The sequence below is a fragment of the Vigna unguiculata genome, chromosome 8, assembly GCF_037176805.1.
Source record: "Vigna unguiculata cultivar grain cowpea cultivar isolate G323 ecotype 2 chromosome 8, ASM3717680v1, whole genome shotgun sequence".
NCBI classification, from domain to species: Eukaryota; Viridiplantae; Streptophyta; class Magnoliopsida; order Fabales; family Fabaceae; genus Vigna; species Vigna unguiculata.
In genome coordinates, this window is record NC_140799.1 from 7,744,895 (window position 1) to 7,765,859 (window position 20,965).

General features: G+C 35.4%; 2 protein-coding genes across 5 annotated transcripts; both read left to right on the forward strand.

Annotated features, from left to right (window-relative positions):
• Nucleotides 1-3,438: 3,438 nt before the first annotated feature.
• On the forward strand, nt 3,439-10,818 carry LOC114194328 (C3H4 type zinc finger protein). 4 transcript variants are annotated; one of them, XM_028084482.2, is made up of 7 exons: nt 3,439-3,853; nt 3,950-3,990; nt 4,156-4,243; nt 4,327-4,960; nt 5,498-5,623; nt 5,706-5,985; nt 10,015-10,818. In XM_028084482.2, exons 4-7 carry the CDS (start codon nt 4,353-4,355, stop codon nt 10,246-10,248), a joined length of 1,248 nt encoding a protein of 415 aa, XP_027940283.1. In that variant the 5' UTR covers nt 3,439-3,853; nt 3,950-3,990; nt 4,156-4,243; nt 4,327-4,352; the 3' UTR covers nt 10,249-10,818. The 4 variants fall into 4 exon arrangements, with proteins under 4 accessions (XP_027940283.1, XP_027940280.1, XP_027940281.1 ...); XM_028084479.2 differs by having other exon boundaries at nt 4,333-4,960; XM_028084480.2 differs by having other exon boundaries at nt 3,439-3,835.
• A 5,265-nt stretch (nt 10,819-16,083) lies between these two features.
• Nucleotides 16,084-16,825, forward strand: LOC114194796 (uncharacterized). Its single transcript, XM_085665234.1, has one exon. It carries the CDS (start codon nt 16,205-16,207, stop codon nt 16,823-16,825), a length of 621 nt encoding a protein of 206 aa, XP_085521360.1. The 5' UTR covers nt 16,084-16,204.
• Nucleotides 16,826-20,965: the final 4,140 nt, after the last annotated feature.

The following is a 20,965-nucleotide window of genomic DNA, read 5'->3' on the forward strand; positions in this document are numbered from 1 at the left end:
AGACCAAACAATTTAGTTTCAAGCATAGAAAGCAATGCATGCCTCCTAGAAAGTGCATAAGCCACTATATTTCCTTTCCCCTTTTTATACTTGATTATGTATGGAAATTGCTCCAAAAACTCTACCCATTTAGCATGCCTCTTATTAAGCTTACCTTGTCCTTTCAAGTATTTCAAGGACTCATGATCACTGTGAATGACAAATTCTTTGGGTAACAAATAGTGTTGCCAAGTCTTTAAAGCTATAACCAAAGCATACAATTCCTTATCATAAGTAGAATAGTTAAGGGCAACCCCACTTAACTTTTCAGTAAAATAAGCAATGAGATGTCCATCTTGCAGCAAAACAGCCCCAATACCCACATTTGATGCATCACACTCAATTTCAAAAGATTTTGCAAAATTAGGCATGGCAAGAATAGGTGCATTAGTTAGCTTTTGCTTAAGGGCAGCAAAGGCCTCCTCTTGTTTCTCTCCCCATTTAAAACCCATAATCTTTTTTTAACAATTTCATTTAGAGGTGCAGCCAGGGTACTAAAATCCTTAACAAATCTCCTGTGAAAACTTGCTAAACCATGTAAGCCCCTCACCTCACTAACAGTCTTAGGTGCAGGCCATTATTGGATGGCCTTGACCTTTTCTGCATCAACTTGTACACCTTTAGCACTCACAACAAAACCCAAAAACACCACATGATCAGAATGGCAAAATCCTTTAATACAACCAAGGGTTCTTGAATCACTCAAGAATTAGGAGAATCACTCTCACTATTAGATAGAAAATTGAATTTCTAAACAAAACTTAACTTGATTTCATTGATAAGAAATTGTTCAGCTTATATAGGAGCTTTAACCATTAGGATTACAAAAGACCATTAATTGTTATTATATCCTACTAGTGCTAATAATAATCCAATCAAGCTAATAATGGTCCATTACTTAATGGCTGATTATAACTGAAATTGTGGCAGCCAAAAGTCATCCAAAAGTATTTAGCAAGGTCCTCTTAGTCTTCCAAAGGCTAGTTCTTAAGATGTCAAATGGGCCCTTGTTACACTTGAAATTAAAGCAAAACTAAAGCCCATTAATTGGTTAACCCAAAACATAATATGGTCAGCAAATTTTACAAAACATTGGGCCCTCATTTAAATAAAAGAAACTACATTTATCTGGCGCGTTAGTCCTCTTTCATTTGGGCCACAATGCAATTTACAACTTTTGTCTTTTCTCCTTCAAACTTGGGCTTGTACTCCAATAATATTGACAACACTTGCTGTAGAGCTTCTTTTGCTTTCTTTGTTCTAGACCTTGTCATAAGTACTCAAAGTTCTTCAAGTGGATCCTTGTCCTTGCTCATTGTCACATCTCCATCAATTTATCACTACCCTAAAGAAACTATTTTTAAAAATTTTAAAGGAAGATATATAAGGGGCAAGGAGACATGTCTTTGACTGACCAAACAAAGACACATGGGTCCTTAGGTTGAGTACTATAATGATGTAGAAATACAGTAGGAATATGAGTCATTCTTAAGACTTTACACAAAATCTTAACGACTTGTAAAGTTGCCCAAGCGTTAGGGTGAAGTTATGCTCGCGCCACGTTCAAAGTATGTAGCACTCCCATGGTAAAGTTATTGAAAGGAAGCACAATGTGCAAATGAGTAAGCAAAGTGGAATACATATAAAATGAATCACCATCATACCCCTTTGGCCCATGACAAGCATTATTTAAATGACCAACCTTGTCTAGAGACACAACATCATCTGGACTATCCTTGTCTAACACCGGGTTAATGTCGACAAACTTACAGATGGAAGAAGAAAACTTATACTTAGAATAGTACTCACATATACCGTTATCAACCCAATCATACACTGTGAGAAGGGGAAAGTCTTCCAGAATTATAGGCGAAGACACTATGAAGCCCCTATAACCACTAGATGAAATGGTAGTGGATGCCTCTACACGATCTAAGTGACCCTTGCAAGCTACAAAACTAGAATCAGAGGATGGTAAGGACAAAGACATACCTGAAACCTACGAATACCATAAAGCCTAGAAGGAGCAAGCAGTTATGAGTCCTTTACACTATCACAATAAGCACAAGTGATCCCTCAAAGGCCCCACCAGCCTATTTATAGCAAAAGAAAACTAGTAAGGGGAAGTTGTGACTCTTCGTATCCCAACCGTTAGACCTGGCCACATGCAAGGGTCCTAATAATGACTGTCCCACTTCCTAAGAAAATGTCATATCACTTTGGGCCAATCCCATCCATAACTTTAACATTTTCGAGCCTTTCACTCCCAACTTACACCCTTTCGATCCCTTTTGTCAATAACTTGCACCTTTTTAGCCTTTTCATCCACTACATGTATACAAAGTTGTGGGGCAACTATGTTGATATAACTTAAGAAGATTTAACACCAAGGCAAAGGAATTTTTCTTGCTCAAAACATCCAAAGCCTTAGGACGTTAAAGACACCTCAACTAAAGATCACTAAGGCGAAACCACTATAATAACTCTAAAAAAGTCTCAACTCCTTTAGGAACATGATGGAATGACAAATTTCACTAAGACACTTGACTAAGAATGTCTTAACTTTGGGGGGCTAGTGTACATGTAATGGCCGAGTATGTCCCTACAACTTAAAGGTCAAGGACATCTCAGCCTAGACAAAAAGGACTAACACATGACTGCAGTATGGATCCACCTAAGTAAAATGACAAAGTCACAAAAATGATTAAGGATAAATAAGAACGTTAAGCAAACCTTAAGATGACCTAATGTTGATTAAGCTAGGCCCAATAACCAAGAACCATCCAGGTAGTATAAATAGTACTATTCACGAGGTAAGTCAATGATCTCCTTTATTGCAACCCTATTTACTGTAGTAACTAACTTGGACGTTGGAGTGTCTTTCCAGACTCCCCCGCTGGGGTGACCTCTACAACCCTCATCGGAAGAAAACATCTCAACAAAAGTAGTGTTAAAGATTGGTAAATTGGAGGACAAACTAAAGAGTGAACCCAAGTGTTAACCACAGACATCTTAGTTCTGATAGAAGATTTGTGTCTTTCTAGGTATATCTAGACCTATATGTCATCCTAAAAAATATATATTAATTTGTATAATAATAAATAAATCAAAAGATCAATATTTTTAACAATATTCAATATTAATTAAAAAGTTAACAAGAAAAATACACACAAATGAACATTATTTTCAAGAGTTTCAACCAAAATATTTAATTCAAAAAATTATTACACTATAAAACTCACTGAACTAAAATTTTAATTTATTGTTATAAAGAAAAGAAAAACAACAACAAAGTTACTTCCTACTTCTTGATTTTATACCTTTCCCTAGTCATTCATCATTTTCGAGGAGGGAAAAAGGAAAGAATAAAAAAAGAAAAAAAAAAAAAGAAGGGGAAAGATACTGCGAGGTAACACCGCAAGGAAGCAACGGAAGTGTGCATGACAGCCTTTATGTGATTGTGACCTCCCCTCCTTTGTTCCTCTTTCCCTCCGTCATCATCCCCAAACTCCATACGGCGCCGTTTCCCTTTCATCTCTTCTCTCTCTCTCTCTCTTTCTCCGATGCGCTTCTCCTTCTCATTCCGCTCTGTCGTTTTCTTCGCGCTTTGCTTTGCGCCGCGAGTCTTCCAGTCAACGCTACCGTTTGGCTTCTTCTAATCGTCGTTTTATCGATTCATCCGCATAAAGCACTATCCTCGCGCGCTTTCCTTCCTCACTCTCTCACTCGGCGACTCCTTTTCACTCCGTCTTTCTTTCAACTCTTATCTGGAATTCAGCCGAACCCCGAACTGTTGGTTCGTTGAAGAAAACACGTATTCGATTTTGTGTTTCTTTTCTTTTTTGAACTGTTTAGGTTTCCAATTTCATCGCTGTGAAATGATTGCGATTGTTATTTCCTTGTTTTGCAGGTTTCAGTCGGTGGTTTTTTATGCGTGATCGCCGGAATTAGGTTAGTTGATGTTCCTTTCTCGCTTTACAAGCAAAGCGACTGTATGCGTTGTATTTTTAACAATTTGTTTTTAATTTAGGTTAATTTTTTTTAACATGTTTATTAAAGGATAAGAACTATGTATGGTTTTGGAAGTAAGCTTTGCTTCGCTTCGATTCTTCGCAGATTACCAATGGAAGTTGCTGATTCTGGAGCATCCTGATTTTGCCGTGGCAAGGAGGAGAGTTTGTTTTCAGTCAAATTGTTTTTGAAGGTAGTGTATATGCGTGTGTTTCTGTGGTGGTGAGTTAGATTAGTTAGATGTTATTGTTATCTCACCAGAACGATGTCTTGAAGGTGCAGGCGACTCTCTGCCGTAGTTGATGGAGCGGCCTGGGAGCTTAAATGGCAGTCAGCATGTGATAGAAATAGCAGGGAGTTCCGATGCTTCTACTTCAACTGCGACACATCATAATAGCAATTTTAATGGCACAGATGTTACGGTACACGAAGAAAGAGTTACCGGTGCAAGGACGCCTCTATCTCATCCTTCGGTTTCAGTCGCTAGTTTATCAAATGGGTCTAATAGTCGGAATTCCTCATTCATGAGACGCGGGGATACTCGTAGGAATAGGAGTCCGGTGCATTCGGGGTTGTGGATATCGATTGAGCTGGTCCTCTTAGTGAGCCAGATTGTTGCATCTATCGTTGTTTTATCTTTGTCAAGGCATGAACGTCCTCGTACTCCATTGTTTCAATGGATCATTGGTTATGCTTCCGGATGTGTTGCTACCCTCCCTCTGCTTTATTGGCGGTATTATCATCATAACCATACGAGAGAGCAGGATTCATCTCAATCAAGGCAAACATCTCCTCGGATTAATGATCCTTCAGGGACACTCCTTTTCAGTTCCAGAACAAGTGGTGGAGAAGATGGTCAGGTTGTTGCATCCTCCAGAAGCAATCAAGCTTCTGTGTTGATGAATAGAAGGTAGTTAATCAGTTACGATTGTATCCTTGTTTATACAATGTTAGAATGTCACATTTTTCCTTTCATGGTGAATACAATTGTATCAAAATTGCTGCTTTAGTCTTTAGAATTATATGAAGTTAATGTGCATTCATATGTTGAACAAAGTTTGCATGCTAGACTCATAACGCTGACATATTTGCTTGTATAAAAGATCTTATTGAAGCATATAACAAAGAGTGTAGGTGTTTTTGCTTTTAATCAGCGACGTAAGGGTGTTACTGATTACTGGCTTAAAGAATTATCGAGATTGTTTTACCCGTAATAGTTATGGAAGAAGTTAAAGTGTTTTTTTTCCCCTGAAAAGTGATATGAAGGAAATATCCATATCTAATATTTAAATATTCTTTGGCCTATCCCATGCTGGTTCCCATGTTCCTCGACTTGCTCTAATTTCACTATTTATTCATTAGATTTGTAGTTTCAACGTTTTGTTTCATGGTTATAACTTGTAATAGCTTATGAAGCTGCTAAGTCCTTGTTATTCTTGCAACACAGAATGAAGACTCTAGTGGAATACTTCAAAATATCTTTAGATTGCTTTTTTGCTGTATGGTTTGTTGTTGGAAATGTATGGATCTTTGGGGGACATTCGTCTGCTGATGAAGCTCCTAACTTGTACAGGTATAGCCTTTAATTCACTCTTGCATTGATCTTTTGGTTTTTCAGAGTCATGAAATTATATCTGTTCCGTTTCACTTGGCAGGTTATGTATAGTGTTTCTTGCCTTTAGCTGTATTGGTTATGCTATGCCCTTCATTCTCTGTTCAACAATCTGCTGTTGTCTCCCATGTATAATTTCCATCCTTGGGGTTAGAGAGGACATGTCTCAAAACAGAGGGGCAACTTCTGAATCTATTAATGCTTTGCCAACTTACAAGTTCAAGATGAAGAAAAATAAAAGAAATGGAGAAGGCAACTCAACTGAAGGTGGAGTTGTGGCTGCAGGAACTGAAAAAGAGCGAGTAATATCTGGAGAAGATGCAGTAAGTACCATCTGATTTATGTATATATGTGTGTGTGCGTGTTATGTTATACTTTAGTCCATCTTAATATAATTGAATTTCTGAGAAGAGGTGCGTGTTTGTAAACCCTCACTAAAGTGTGTTTTAGGTGAATAGAGGTTAAGAAGAATAAACCCCAGATGGTTTCTGTTAGTGCAGTGAAGTAGTTAGGGACCTCAAACTGAATTAGGGGGGATAAAAAGGGAAATGGAACTTCTAATTCTGGTAGTTGGGAAAAGAGAGAAACAGGAGAATGAAAAAGGGGTGTAGCGTGCATTTTATGACAGGTTATGAGAAAAGGGGAGAGTGATTTGAAGGTTTCAACTTTCAGACAAAAGGTACAATCCAGACCATGTTTGTAAAATATGCATTTCTATGTAATAGTGATGAAAGGATGGGAAAGAAGGGGGAAATGATGAGATGCTGGATGAAGGAAAGATTATCATAGGTGTAAATCATGCATGAAAGCACTGTGATTTAAGGATAGTGGAATGGTGTTCTGAGAGGTATAATGATGTATGTATAAAGCTGTGATCTACTATATATGCACCATAGAAATGTATGCACTGTGATTTTAGGATAGCGGAGTGGACACCCAAGAGGTATAACGATATGTGTATAAAGCTGTGATGTACTATGTATGCACCATAGAAATGTATTATTTCTTTCTTAGATTGCTTGATCTGTGGGGTAGGTGCAATGATACATGTATAAGTTGATGGCTCTGCACAGAAGCAGATAATTGTTACCTTTAATAGTATCTATAACTGAATCCAAATAGATCAACAAGTGCCAACGAACAATAGATCTGCATGAGAAGACTGTACATATCCATCACCCCCCCTGCAAACATAGGTTGAGTTGGAAGAAACCGCTTGTCTCTAGGAAGTTGAAATCTAGGTCTTAGAGTACTTGATGATGAGCACTCATAAATTTGCTTTGCATCAAGGACCTTTTCATGAACAAAATGTATTTTATTCCCATGTTCTTGGCGTGAGCATGTAGTGGGACAATATTATGACATTAAATAACTGAAAGATGGAACTAAAACTAATAGTCTGAGTTCAGTCTGTTAGGATTGAATCCAGAATGTATTCTACACTGGAACGCCATGCAGAATTGGATGATCTGCATCTTTGCCGCTTTGGAGATTGAAATCATTTAGCCAAAGTTGAGGTGGAAGGAACAACATAATCTGAAGAAGGATGATGAACATCATGATCTAGCTTATAGCGCAGTTGGTCTTAGACTTTGGGCTTAATTCAAAATGTTCTAAAACTGATCTGTTTGCATGCCTTATAAGCATTGCTTGAGTATGTTTCTAAGCCATGTGAGACTGGGCACTGCCTCAGATCTAGCACAGTGGGTGCTGGAATTTGCAATGAAGTAGACCAAATGGATTTCAATTAATGTAGCTTTTCAAAGCAGCTCCTCACACCTGAGGCTATGGAACTGGAGTTAGCAATGTGGGTGGCCTGACAATAGATTTAAGATAGATTTTGATACCATCTTAAAATTCAGGTTTTAAGACCTAATTCAGCTTCACAAAATTGACTTGTATGGTGAGGATTATACAAACCTCAGAAATAATTGCTACATAGGTTGTATCTCTAGGGTAAGAGGAACAAAACGTGGTCCCTCAGCAAAATGAAGTGATGGAAGTTGCAATGAAAGAAAACCGAAACTCATTGTTTACAGCATGGATTACCAGGGTATCTAATCCCGTTCGTTCCCCATGCTATCGCACCCTAGTGTTGGTAGGGACCCAGAGAGCTGCCTTCGCTTTTGGCGTTTCTTCGTAGATCTGCGGATTCCACCGCTACACACAAAATTCCACTCTCTGTCTCACTCAAGTGAATTTGTTTTGAGAGATTCTACCAGTTTTTGGCAACTTTCACTTTCAACCCGATTCACCACGTACGTGCCCTTTACGCCCAGTCATTCCGAAGAACACTTTGCAGCCTAACCCAAAATCCTAATTTCATTCAAAAAAGGCTTGATCTGGGGGTAACTAATGCTGTTACAGTTAACAGTAAAGTAACTGAATCCTAAGTTCTTAACAGCGCAACAACTGCCAGCAGATTCTATGGCATTGCAGGAGACTGTAGATAGGGCTGTATATATCTCTATAGAAGATGGTAGTAAAATCTTGATTACCCCAATTATTGGCTTTGCATCTTAACCCAAAATCCTACTTTCATCCAAACTCCTATCTATTGCTACTAGTAGTTCAAAATAACTGTTGATGTTACTGAGTTATATGAAATATTGCCCTTAAGAGACTTTGTCACATTGAAATTGTATAAGCTTAGGACACATTAATCTCTTTGTGTAGGCGGGGATTGTAATTTTTCAAAATAGAGGGCAAAGTAATATATTTTTAAATACCTTGTGTTTTGGTAGGAAATTTCAATGTCCAAAAAATTCAAATATGTTGAATTTGTATTGCTTTCATTTTAAATTGTTTGAGTTTTCAAATATTTTGTGTGGATAAATCAATTCAAATTTATTGAATTTTAATTTTCTTGTTTGGAAAAAAGTATTTCAATTACTATCAATTAAACTGGTGACATTTCTACTAACAATTTCTGGAAACATTGACCCAAAAATAACCACCTCAACTGAAAATAACTCCATTGACCATTGTCGAGAAAATACTGACAAAAGTCAACAGAGAAAGGTCTACCTTGGCGGATAAATCATTCCAATAATGTCAATTGGAAAACAACTCCTATCAATGTCCACTACAAAATTTGACTCACATCGGTTGGAAAATAGTCTCATTGCAGTTGACAAAAGAAAACATCCTTGTTGTGTCAGTAGGGAAATAATTCTGCCATTGTTGGGCAAGAAAACCTTGATTAACATTAGTTGAAAAATAATTCGGACATACATTCTGAACGACATTGGTCCAAAAGCTATCCTGAACCAACTTTAACTGGAAATAATCCCAGTTGATGTCAACAGAAAAATTGTTCGATATTAGTTGAAAAACACCATTAATGTTGACAGAAAAAAACCTTTGAGTTACTTAAGATGAGAAATAGCATTGGTCCATACAGGCTCAAAAAAACCTTTATGGTGGCAACCAAGAAATAAACACAATCCACAATTGACTTTAATATGAAAGAAACCTCTGCATTCATTAGTTGAAAAATTATGGGCTAAAATGTCCCAAACTAAGCTGACTCGATGTTACCCCGACCAAGGTTGGGCTGAAGAGAGAATATGAAGACAAAAGACAGATTTAAGACAAGAAAAAGTATGAAGAATTTCATAATTTAACTTTTTAGGTGGAACTTGAAATTCTTTGGCTTAGTGGTTAGATGGGAGAGAAGGGAGGGAAAGGTCGGTTTGATCCTCTCTTAACAATTTGAAGAGATAAGGATGGTTTGGTGGGTTTAGAAGGGAGGTTGGGAGAGGTTGTGGGTTCAACTCCCTTCACTAACAAAAGATAACAATTAACATTTGCAAATAAAAAAAATAATCTAATAAATTATTTGAATTTCAATTTTTCTTAAATTCCCCATCCAATAAATATATTTGTCATAAAACATTTCAACTTTTCTATAAAAATGAATTATCCTCTAAATGTTTCCCATCCAAACACACTATAAGGGAGAATAATATAATTTTAAAAAGTAGAGGGGATAGTAATATAGTTTAAGCATCTCTTAGGCGAGGATTTAATTTACCAACTAAATATCATCCTTAAATTGCCAGGTTACCCTGTTCAGTTATGTTAGATTTGCTATGATAGCACAATAGCGCTTATTCAGTTGCGGTAGCACTTAAAGTTTTTTTTTTGTAGATGTCTCTCATCCATGCCATCTGGTAAAAGAAGTTCGATTTGGTGTGGTTGTATTGAATTAGACTATTATTTCATTTTTGCTACTGAATTCTAATAATTTGACGTGTTTGAGCCTAAAAAGACCTTGTATCACTATAGGGATTTTTCTTGTTTCATCTGCCTATGATTGAAAATCCTATTATTCTTGTGGTTTTCGACAGGTATGCTGCATCTGTCTGGCAAAGTATGAAAATAACGATGAGTTGAGGGAATTGCCTTGTTCTCATCTTTTTCACAAAGATTGTGTGGATAAATGGTTGAAGATAAATTCATTATGCCCCCTTTGCAAGAATGATGTTGGTGAAAATTTAACAGGATTGGTCTCAAGTGAAGATGCCAGCCAACACCGGAGTGAGAGCAGGATTGAGAATGGCCTCGCGAATACCTCACTTTAGTCGAGTTATATACAGATATACAATTTGATCCCTCTCATTTTCCTTGAGAATTGGATAATGTCCTCTGGCGCGTTACTAGAGAGAAAGAAAGAACTAGTCACCTTTGGTGATGGTGGGAATTACCTATTTATGAAACTGAACTTTGCACAGGCAATGGTGAGTTCCTACACAATAAACTGCATTTCTCTCATAACAAGATGGCCTTCTCGATGGAAAGGAAATAATCTGAAGCCCCTTTTGGGTACGCACAGCTTGTACTTTTTGTAAAGTTTTTTCTATGCACTTCACCTTTTGGAAGGATGCTTGGTTGAGGTCATCCATTCCATCTCATTTTTGTTGATGCATTTTCCTTTTCTTGTTGAAACTTTACGATGGCCTCATACAAGGCATACCCGTCTGTAGTCTAGTGGTGCAACTAATTGTTCAAGGGACGCCCATCATGGCCATAAATCGTGTGGTATTGACTATGGGAATTAAAGAGTCCGATTTCATGTAAATGAGTCACAGGAAAAATATAATATATATATAACGTCAAGTATTTGCCATCTTCATCATTTGGCAATTGTGTCACGTCTTTGTAAATGTACTTCTTGTTTTTTTTTTTTTTTTTTTTAATTCGCGAGTTTTACCTAAAGGCATTTTACTGCAGACCACATGATCTTTTGACCTCCTTGATTTATTCTTCATAGTGGTGGTATAATACAATTTCTGTTATTATTTAACAATACGGGTATACAAGGCTTTTGCATCCTGTACCCCGTAATTGCAAATTGTCCCCCAACAACTTTTAAGACAAAAGCACCAAAATTATCAAAATGGTGTAATTTTGGTGTCATGCGAGCTCAGTATGATTTTATTTTTGAGAAAATCATGTCAACAGATTTTGTTGTGTTTTTTTTTTATATTTTAATCGAAGTCGTGTTAATTTGATACTATTTTAATTTATTGTAATTTTTTTTAATTATATACTTACTATTTTATTCGAAAGCTAATACTCTTTGATGAAAGCCGATACTCTTTGATGGGAGTTTTGTTATGCTGCTGGTTTTCTCCGTCGTGGTTTGAAGTACAATCATTCCGGTGAGCATGGGTGTTGGTGGTTGTGATTTGAAGTTAGGTAGCCTTATGTAGGTGTGAATGAATACGATTGAAGTTTTGTTTTGTTGTAATGGTTGCACCAATGTTTTCTTGATTATCGAGTATGGAATAGAAATTTCTGAAAAACAAATTTTGGAAGGTATTTATTGAAAAAACTTTGCTTTCTGGATTGATGTTTTCGGAAGGTTATTTTCCCCTTTTGAAAAGCAAATTTTGGAACAATAATATTAATGTTTTGAAATGATTAACCATGCACTTTTTAAAGCAATAATTTTAGAATATATGGTTTGTACGTCATTTTGGAAACCGTATTTTAGAACAAATTTTTAAATTCTGAAAGGCAAGGCGTAGTTCAGAAGGTAAAAATATTTATTTCATTTAATACATTTTTAACCCTTATATTATGTTTCAAAACATTAAAAATTTGTTCAATTTTTGCTTTTTTGACACTTAAATTTGATTTTGTTAGATTTATTATGAATGGAGACTTTTACACACGGATATAAGAAGAAATTTATATGTTTCCGTGAGTATACATGTTCAAATGAATTATGTTTTGTCCTTTGATATAATGCATAATGAATGTATGCCATATGATTCTAGTGATCCGTTAGCAATAAATGAAGTAAATGTAACCATTATATAATTATTTTGATACGGTAAAGTTACTTAAAAAGTGTTTAAGGAACATAAAATTGTAGCATATAGTTGTTGGGTCTTTCGAGAGAGGATCACCGGAAAGATTTAATACCAATGAGATATGAGCCTTATCCACACATAATGGATTGACATCACTCTTAATCCAAAATCTTAAGGCGATGAGTTTATGGGTCTTCATATATGGTGCTCAATTGTCTCATTTTTACTCAATGTGAGACTTAGACTCACTTGAATTTCCAATAATCTTCCCTTCAAGTGAGTCTCTTCACGTTGGTACTTCCTTCTTGAGCTAACTACTGAGTACCCTTTTGTCTGTGGCATCGTTCTTCTTAACAGAACTCACTTACCCGACCTACTATCAGGAAGAGACCTTGTCTAAACTGATCACCACACGAACCTAGACTCGGATACCACTATTGGGTATTTCGAGAGAGGATCACTGAGGAGATTTAACACCAATGAGACATGAATCCAATCTATACATAAAGGGTTGACACCACTCTTAACCTAAAACCTTAAGGTGATGAGTTTACTTCATCCTTATATGGTGCTCAATTATCTCATTTTACTTAAGTGTATGAAATAAGACTATATCGTAAAAAAAAATAAATCAATCTAAAACTTTACAAAATAAGTTATCATACTTGCATGAAATAAGTTAACATAAAAAAATAGAGAAGATTGAACATAAAATATAAAAGATTTTTTTCTTTATTTTAAATATAAATAACGCATTACAAAGCATTACAAAGGAATATTGAATAAGTAAGTCAAACAATGGTTCGAGGTAGTGATTTTCTAGTACTCAAGTGGAAATTGCTGCCGACGGTGAGGAAGAAAAAAGAAAAAATTAAGAAAGAAGAAAAAATTCAATGCAAACCAAACAAGCTAATAAACTGGTATTCATTACTAGATTAGCCAGTCTGGTTTGTGCAAAAAATTTTCCTTTTTCTCGTTTGGCGATTTTTGGGTTTAGGGTTGAGTGTTTTAGTTTTAATTTTTTTTTTCAGGTCTAACGCAAAGCTAATTTATGATGTCATAATTATTTTTCATGTGTTATAATTATTTTTCATGTGTTATTTTTGATATTATTATTTCATACAATGAAATGGCAAGGACAAGAAGTGTTAGTTCTACCCATGTTGGAACTAGCAGAGAAGTTAAAATACAAAGGCCCACAACATCTGTTTGTAGGAGGAACCATGGTGAACCTTTAGATGTTAACCTTGTTGTTGCAACTCAGATGGTTGGTGATAGTGAATAGTGTGAAGAAGGCTTTCTTGGAGGCCCATTAGACACCTCTCTGCAGGTAAACTATGTTGACCATGTGGCTTTCAAACTCTGAGAAGGTGACGTAAGTAAACAAAATTTAGGTTGTTTTTTAATTTGATGATGAATTGACAATTTATATAATGTGATAACAACATTGAATGTGTAGGACCAAGAAGATTTGAAACTAGTCTCTCAAAGTCAGAAGCTAAATAAAGTAGGAGTTTCTAACGCAAATATTGAGGAATTTGTTTTTCATTTTAGGTTGTTGCTTTTGTGCAACATAAATTATGAGGTGGTAAATAGGGGATTACTAACTGCATTTGTGGAAAGGTGGCATAAGGAAACAAATTCATTTCATTTATCGATAGGTGAGATGATAATTCACTTTCGGTTGCCAACCCTCTCCCATCCCAACTAGTTTGCGTCGCAACATAAACAAACAATCACATTTCTTTGTCTCAGTTATACTTGGTTACAAATCAAATTTGTATTTTTTGTACTTACCATCCCTTTCATATCCTAACAAAACATATGTCTTTCTTCTAGACTGTCCATTAGCTTTGCTATATATGAGAATAACAACCACAAAACCAAGACCAAAACCAATTTCTCACACCCATTCAAGTAGATCATCATGCGTAGCAAATATCATCTGTCGTAAAATGTACACTATAATCTCATGCAACATCGTCATCACTCATTAACATTTCATATTCTTTCATGCACAAACTTTGCTAAACTTTATTTGATACTTTACCATTGAACACCTTCACAAAGAACAAAAACATATTAGATAAAAAAAAACTCATAATGTATTGTTTTGAAGCATATTGCAGAATTGTGAAAAAACACCCAACCATATCGGATTGGGCATCTAATATACATCATCGAATCCAAAAAATCATACCAAATTACTCAATTTGGTTTGTAGAAACTTGTACCGAATAACATAATTTTGTATGCATTTTCGAATCGAGTAGTGCATACTAGATTACACAATCTGGTTAGTGAAACACTATACCAGATTTGGGAAAGCACACTAAATTATGTAATCCGATACACATTTCTGCAAAATCGGATTGAATAATCCAGTATGATCTCTTGAAAAATTTTAAAAACCTCAACCATTACCACCGCACCCTTGCTAGAACCCTACAGATGAAATGTAGTGGAGAAGAAGAAGGCACCACTGGAAGCAAAGCAAGAGAGGAATTTAATTCTTTTTTATTATAATAACTTTTGAGAAAGGCATATACGAGATTTCAAAACTTAGGGATGTATGAAGAAAAAATGGGAGTGCAGGAAGAAATTGTCGAGTATTCAAGTCTCTACAAAAATTGCAAACGTTGGATCCAAGAATGAATAACTTGTTTCATGTTAGTTTATTCAAAACCTATGTAATATCAATTCTTCTTCATTCTGAGAAGGATTATCCTAATAAACTAGATGATACAAACATGTATTCTCTATACTGTTTGATAAACAATGTTGTCAAGATCGCGATCTAGATCGCAAACTCGTACGATCTTGCGAGTTTTTGTCCTCCAAACGAGCTGACGCGGTTGCCGGATCGGAAGCTTGTCGGATCGGAGCAATCTTCCGAGTTTGGTCGTCGGATCGGAGGATCGGAGGTGCGTCGGTATTGGATCGATCTTCCATGGATGACATTTTAGGGTTCTGTTGTTGTGAGAGATGTAAATGGGGGCAACTAGGTTAAGTTTGATAGCTTTCCCTAACATTAAAAGGGCTGCTCCATGACTTATTAAAATGACCCGGCCCAATTTAAAACCCAACAACACTTTTCCCCCCTTTTAGATAGGTTACTTTTACACCTCGTGAGAAGACTATCGAAGACCCAACAACTGACGAACGAACCTCCTCACACACGTTCACGCGCCTACTGCCTCACTCACGTTCGCTCGCTTACTGCCTCACTCACGTTCACACCTACTGTGCCACCCTGTCACTGACGCCGTCGCCGCCCTTCCCAACGTTGTCAGGATTCTCCACCCACGTCACTGTTTTTTCTCTCTCTCGCAGTTTTTTCTCCCTCACGCATCCTCTGTTTTTTCTCCCTGTTTTATTTTTCCCTCACTGTTCTACGCAGACTCTACACGGCTCCTGTATTTATTTTCTGTTTGAAGAAAAAAAATGGCATCAAGTGGAAGAGGGAGTGGAGTTGGGTTGAGGACAGATCCTGCATGGAGTCACTGCATTTCTATTGATGGGAAAACAAGAAATCTGAAATGTAAATATTGTGAAAAGGTATTGACGGGTGGAATTTATCGACTCAAACATCATTTAGCAGGAACTTCAAAGGATGTTGGAACATGTATTGCAGTTCTGGAAGATGTTGAAAAATCAATGTTGGGTGTGGTTTCCCTGTTGCAGCAAAATTTGGTTAAAAAGTCAATATTCAGAGAACTTGAAGGGGATGGTGGCATGGTTGAATCAGAATCTGCTAGAAAAAGACCAAGTGAAGAACGTACTGATAAGTCATCAAATATTTTTAAGAGAAGGAATACTCAGACTACTATCAATTCAATCTTTAAGAAAACTGAGAGGGAGGATGCTTGTCAAGAAATTGCTTTATATTTCTACAACAATGCAATTTCATTTAATGTGGCAAACAGTGAAGAATTTAGGAGGATGCTTGAGTTGGTTGCAAAACATGGGGCTGGATTTAAGCCACTACCATGAGATTAGGGTGAAATATTTAAAGCAACAGGTTGAAAAGACCAATCTGATTTTGGAGGAGCATAAACTATTTTGAAAGAAAAATGGATGCACAATAACGACAAATGGATGGACTGATAGGAGGAGAAGGACGATACTTAATTTTTTGGTTAATAGCCCAAGGGGGACTGTCTTTTTGAAGTCTATTGATGCATCTGACATTTGCAAGACAACTGACAAAATTTATAAGATGATGGATGATGTTGTTGAGGAGATTAGGGAAGATAATGTGATCCAAATTGTAACCGACAATGCAGCAAATTACAAGGCAGTTGGAGACTTGTTAATGCAAAAGAGGCAAAAGCTATATTGGACACCTTGTGCAGCCCATTGCATTGATTTGATGTTGGAAGATTTTGAGAAGAAAATTCCACTTCATCATGATACAATAGGTAGTGGTAAGAAAATCACAACCTACATTTATTCAAGAACGAGTCTTATTTCCTTGTTGCACAAATTTACTAAGGGGAAAGATTTGATAAGACTCGCAAATACTCGTTTTGCCACTTCTTATTTGACTTTGGGATGCTTGAATGAAAACAAAGGGTCATTGATTAGGATGTTCACATCAAATGAGTGGCAATCTAGTCAATTAGTAAAGACTAGAGATGGAGGACTTGTGGAAAATTTGATATTGGATAAGGAATTTTGGAAAAATATTTTGAATTGCTTGAGAGGTGCCCTTCCTCTAATTAAGGTGTTGCGCATGGTAGATTCGGATGAGAAGCCAGCCATGGGATTTATCTATGAAGAAATGGATATTGCTAAAGAAAAGATACAAAGTCTTTTCAATGGAGTTAGTAAGAGGTAATAATAATAACTAATTCCCTTATACTAATATTTAATTTTCTAATTTATTTGTTTTTGTAGATTAATTCATTTATTTTTATCTTATATAGCTACACCCCTCTTTGGGAAATCATTGATCATAGATGGGACAATCAATTGCATAGGCCATTGCATGTTGCAAGCTATTATTTGAATCCCATGTTGCACTATGATGCTGAGTTTAAAGCTGATTATGAGGTGAAACACGGAATGTATGATTGTTTGGAAAGGCTAGTGGGAGACATTGATGAGATCGATAAGATTGACTCTCAAATTGAGAGTTTCAAGAGTAAATCTGGATTTTTTGGTAGTGCAATAGCTCAACGCGCACTCAAAACCAAAACTCCATCCCAATGGTGGGAATCATATGGTGATGAACATCCAGAACTACAAAAATTTGCAATTAGAGTATTGAGTTTGACTTGTAGTTCATCCGGATGTGAGCGTAATTGGAGTGCTTTTGAAAGGGTAAGAATTCCTATTTATGAAATTGATTTTATAATTATTTTTAGATGTTAGTATAAGGTGTTAATTAACTTTGTAATTGTTTAGGTCCACATAAAGAAAAGAAATTGTTTACAGCAAAAGACCATGAATGATGTGGTCTTTGTAATGGCTAATTCAAGATTGAAAAAGAAGAAGGATGTTAGGAAAACAAAGGACTATAACATGGATGATCTTGCTTCTGATGATGAATGGACAGTGGAGGAAAATGAAGCAAGTTCAAGTTTGGATGCTTCATATGAAGAAGTCTTACTTGAAGTTGGAGAGAATGAAGATGCTAGTAGAGGTGGTGTTGTTGCACCTATGGATCATTTGGAGGTTCCTCCAATTGTTGATAATGATCAAGGTCCTAGAGGAGAGGACATTGATGAAAATGAAGATGCTATGGAGGACAATGATGATTATCCTACTTTTGATATGAATGAATTCCTTGGATAGTTTGTATTAAACATTGAACAATTTATTAGATGTTTTATGCTTGGCCACACTTATGAAACTATTTTAATTGTTATGGATTCATTTTATGAATTATCTGAGTTGTTTTTATCATTTATATTTTTTTAAATGATGCACCTATTTATGAATATGTATTTTTTATCTACTTGTAACTCTTACGAGTCGAGTTACGATCCTCGAGTTACGAGTTTTCATTCCCTTCCCGATCCTCTTACGATGTTCGAGTTTAACAACATTGTTGATAAACTCCTTTAATTTCAACTTTAAAATAAGTACTTTTAAATACCTAAGTATTCGTTAATGTTAAGTCAACCAACTTTCTACAAACAAAATTTTTTATATAAATTTATAATCACAAAGTGAGGAATAAACGAATTACAAGTAATAACTTAACTTCAAAAAGAGGACGAACTGCTCACAAAAATAGCTTATTAATTTCTTTATTTTGCATTTTTTAGGTTCATGAAAATAGGGTACGTTTTTTATTCTTCTTTGTAAAAATAGGAGTAAAGCATAAATTTTTAGCTTTAGGTTGTGTTTAAAGAAGTAAGCGTAAAAGGAGTATAAAAAAGTAAAAAGTATGCGACAAGGCTATTGCTTACTACACCTCCTGAATATTATCATAATATTAGAAAAAGACATAAACACTCTTCACCATTGAACCACACCACACTATCGCAACTCTCGTTTCTACCACCACCATCGTCGCATCGCTGCTACTAAGGAAGAAGAAGAGAGGAAGAACACTGCATAGGAAACATATTTCATGTGCTTTGGAAAACTCTCTATTAAATACATTTCATATATGGGTATTCTGGAAAAATCATTTTGAAACACATTTTATTACAGAAATTCCTTCAAAATTCTATTCCGAAACACATTTTAGACATTCTGAAAATTTCATTTCAAAAATCATATCAGGAAATTTCGTTCTGAAAATGTTATTCCAGAAATTTCAGAAAGCTTGTCCAGGAAATGTTATGGAATATGTAATCCGGAAGTCACTTTTCCAGAGGGTGAAATGTTCATTTCAAAGTTCGAGCGAGTGTGCAAAGAAATTGAAGGTGCAGGAAATAAAAGGCATGAGGTAATCATCCTAGTTCAACTAAGGCCCATGCATTGTTTGGCCCAATCCCTCTTTTACCATTCTATTTTCAGTCAACAATAAGTTATAGTAGAATTTACATTATATTCTATTTTAATTAGCAACACAGGAGGAGATTAAATCTTATTTATAATACACATTCATATGCTAATATGATCTCTAATCTTTTATGTAACCGAACATTCGGTGTGTAATTTCATAATTTGGTTCTTCTACCTCATTTACATCCTTTAGTGTTAATTTGTAACTATTAATATTTTTAGTTATATCTTTTTTTCTTTTACTCACTTCTTATGTAGGAAAAATGTCAAAATCTTGTACTCTACGTTTGCCTCATGCCACCAAATTTAAGGTGAAAAAACCAATTGAAAAGATAAGTTCAGACGAGGGATAAACAACTTGAAAGAGAAAGAAAAAACATTGATCACGAAATGAGAAAATTTGAAGAAGAGAAAAGAAAATAGAAGAAAGGATCATTTTGGAAGGAGAAGAAAAGTTTCAAAGAATCCTTCCAATAATGGAAGCCATGATGAAGAAGAGAAACGAGACTTGTAACCATATGGGTCGAGGACACATGACTAAATGCTATTCAAGAAGAATAAGTCTAACATAAAGGTTCTCAAATTTTATGGCATCAATGAAATGAAAGTACCTTAAATGAGGTAAAAGTGGACTAAACTTTTTGTAGTTAAGCCTAAATAACATAAGAAAATTATATAATTCGCAATAATTGTATAAAAAATGTCCATATTGTATCAGTTATCTCAAGCCCATGTTTTATAGTCGTTATCATATGCCTCAACTCCCATTTCAATCTCGTATAGTCCCTCTTTTGATTATGTTTAACAAATGTCTTTCTCGAAGAATTTTTGTTTTTTTGAGTTCTTGATCATTTTTGAATTTCCACTCCTTTGCTGACTTTATTTCAACTTCTTATTTCTATTCCCTATGCATCATCCTTTTCTAAATCTTGTCCTCGATGTCTTCATCTTTTCGATGCACTTACCTCATTGTTTTTGATGTAATTACCTTCCACTCCTCTTCGATCCATCGATTTCAATGTCCTCAACAAACACTGACGTAAACCCCATTTGTACAAGGTCTGATTTAGGATCTTTAGGGTTAGAACCTCGTAGAAAATTAGAAAAAAATTAGAGATAAGATGGAATGGAAAGTGGCTAAAATTCCAATTTGGACAGTAGTTTATAAAACGTCGATATTTCGAGTTGTATAACTCCAATTGAAGTGATTCCAAAACGAGGTGAAAGTAGACATTCTAAACTTTAATTTGGGATTAATAATCACTAATTTTGGACAAGTAGGACGAGAGTTATGACCAGGAGATAAATCTAGACATAATTGAGTTTTCTGAATTTGGGTGAAAAAGAAAGAACAAGAGGTGAATTTGGAATATGGAAGGAAATAATCACTCTTTCCAAGGGAGACAATACACAAAAGATGGGAAAGTTCTTTGATATAACCAATGAGTTCTTAAATCACTCAAGAACTTAAAAGAATCACTCTTACTAATATAAAAAAGATAAACTCTAATATTTCTGAATAAAAATCAACTTTTTTTTTGTCATTTATAAAAATTGTTCAGCTTATATAAAAGCTTTAGCCATCAGAATTACAAAGAATTCATTAATTGCAATTACATCCCACTTAAGCTAATAATGATCCCACTTAACTTAATAATGATACACTTAAGCTAATAATGATCCCATTACTTAATGATTGATTGTAACTGAAATTGTGGCAATCAAAAGTCACTAAAAAGCAATAAAACTAAACCCACCACTTAGAAAGCTAGCCATCCACATTCTTGGTATCATAACATCTCATTCATGCAATTATTTTCAACAAAGTAAAATAAAATAAACTAAAATTAGAGCAGCCCAAATCAACAAGTGTTACTCCTTTTTCTTTAGTAGAAATTATGACAATTGGGCTTCATTAAAAACCATGTCACCTTTTTCTTCTACTCTGTTGGATTCATGATAATGTCCATTTTTATCTCTTTTTGTGTGTTTATTATCATGAATAAATCAACTTTTT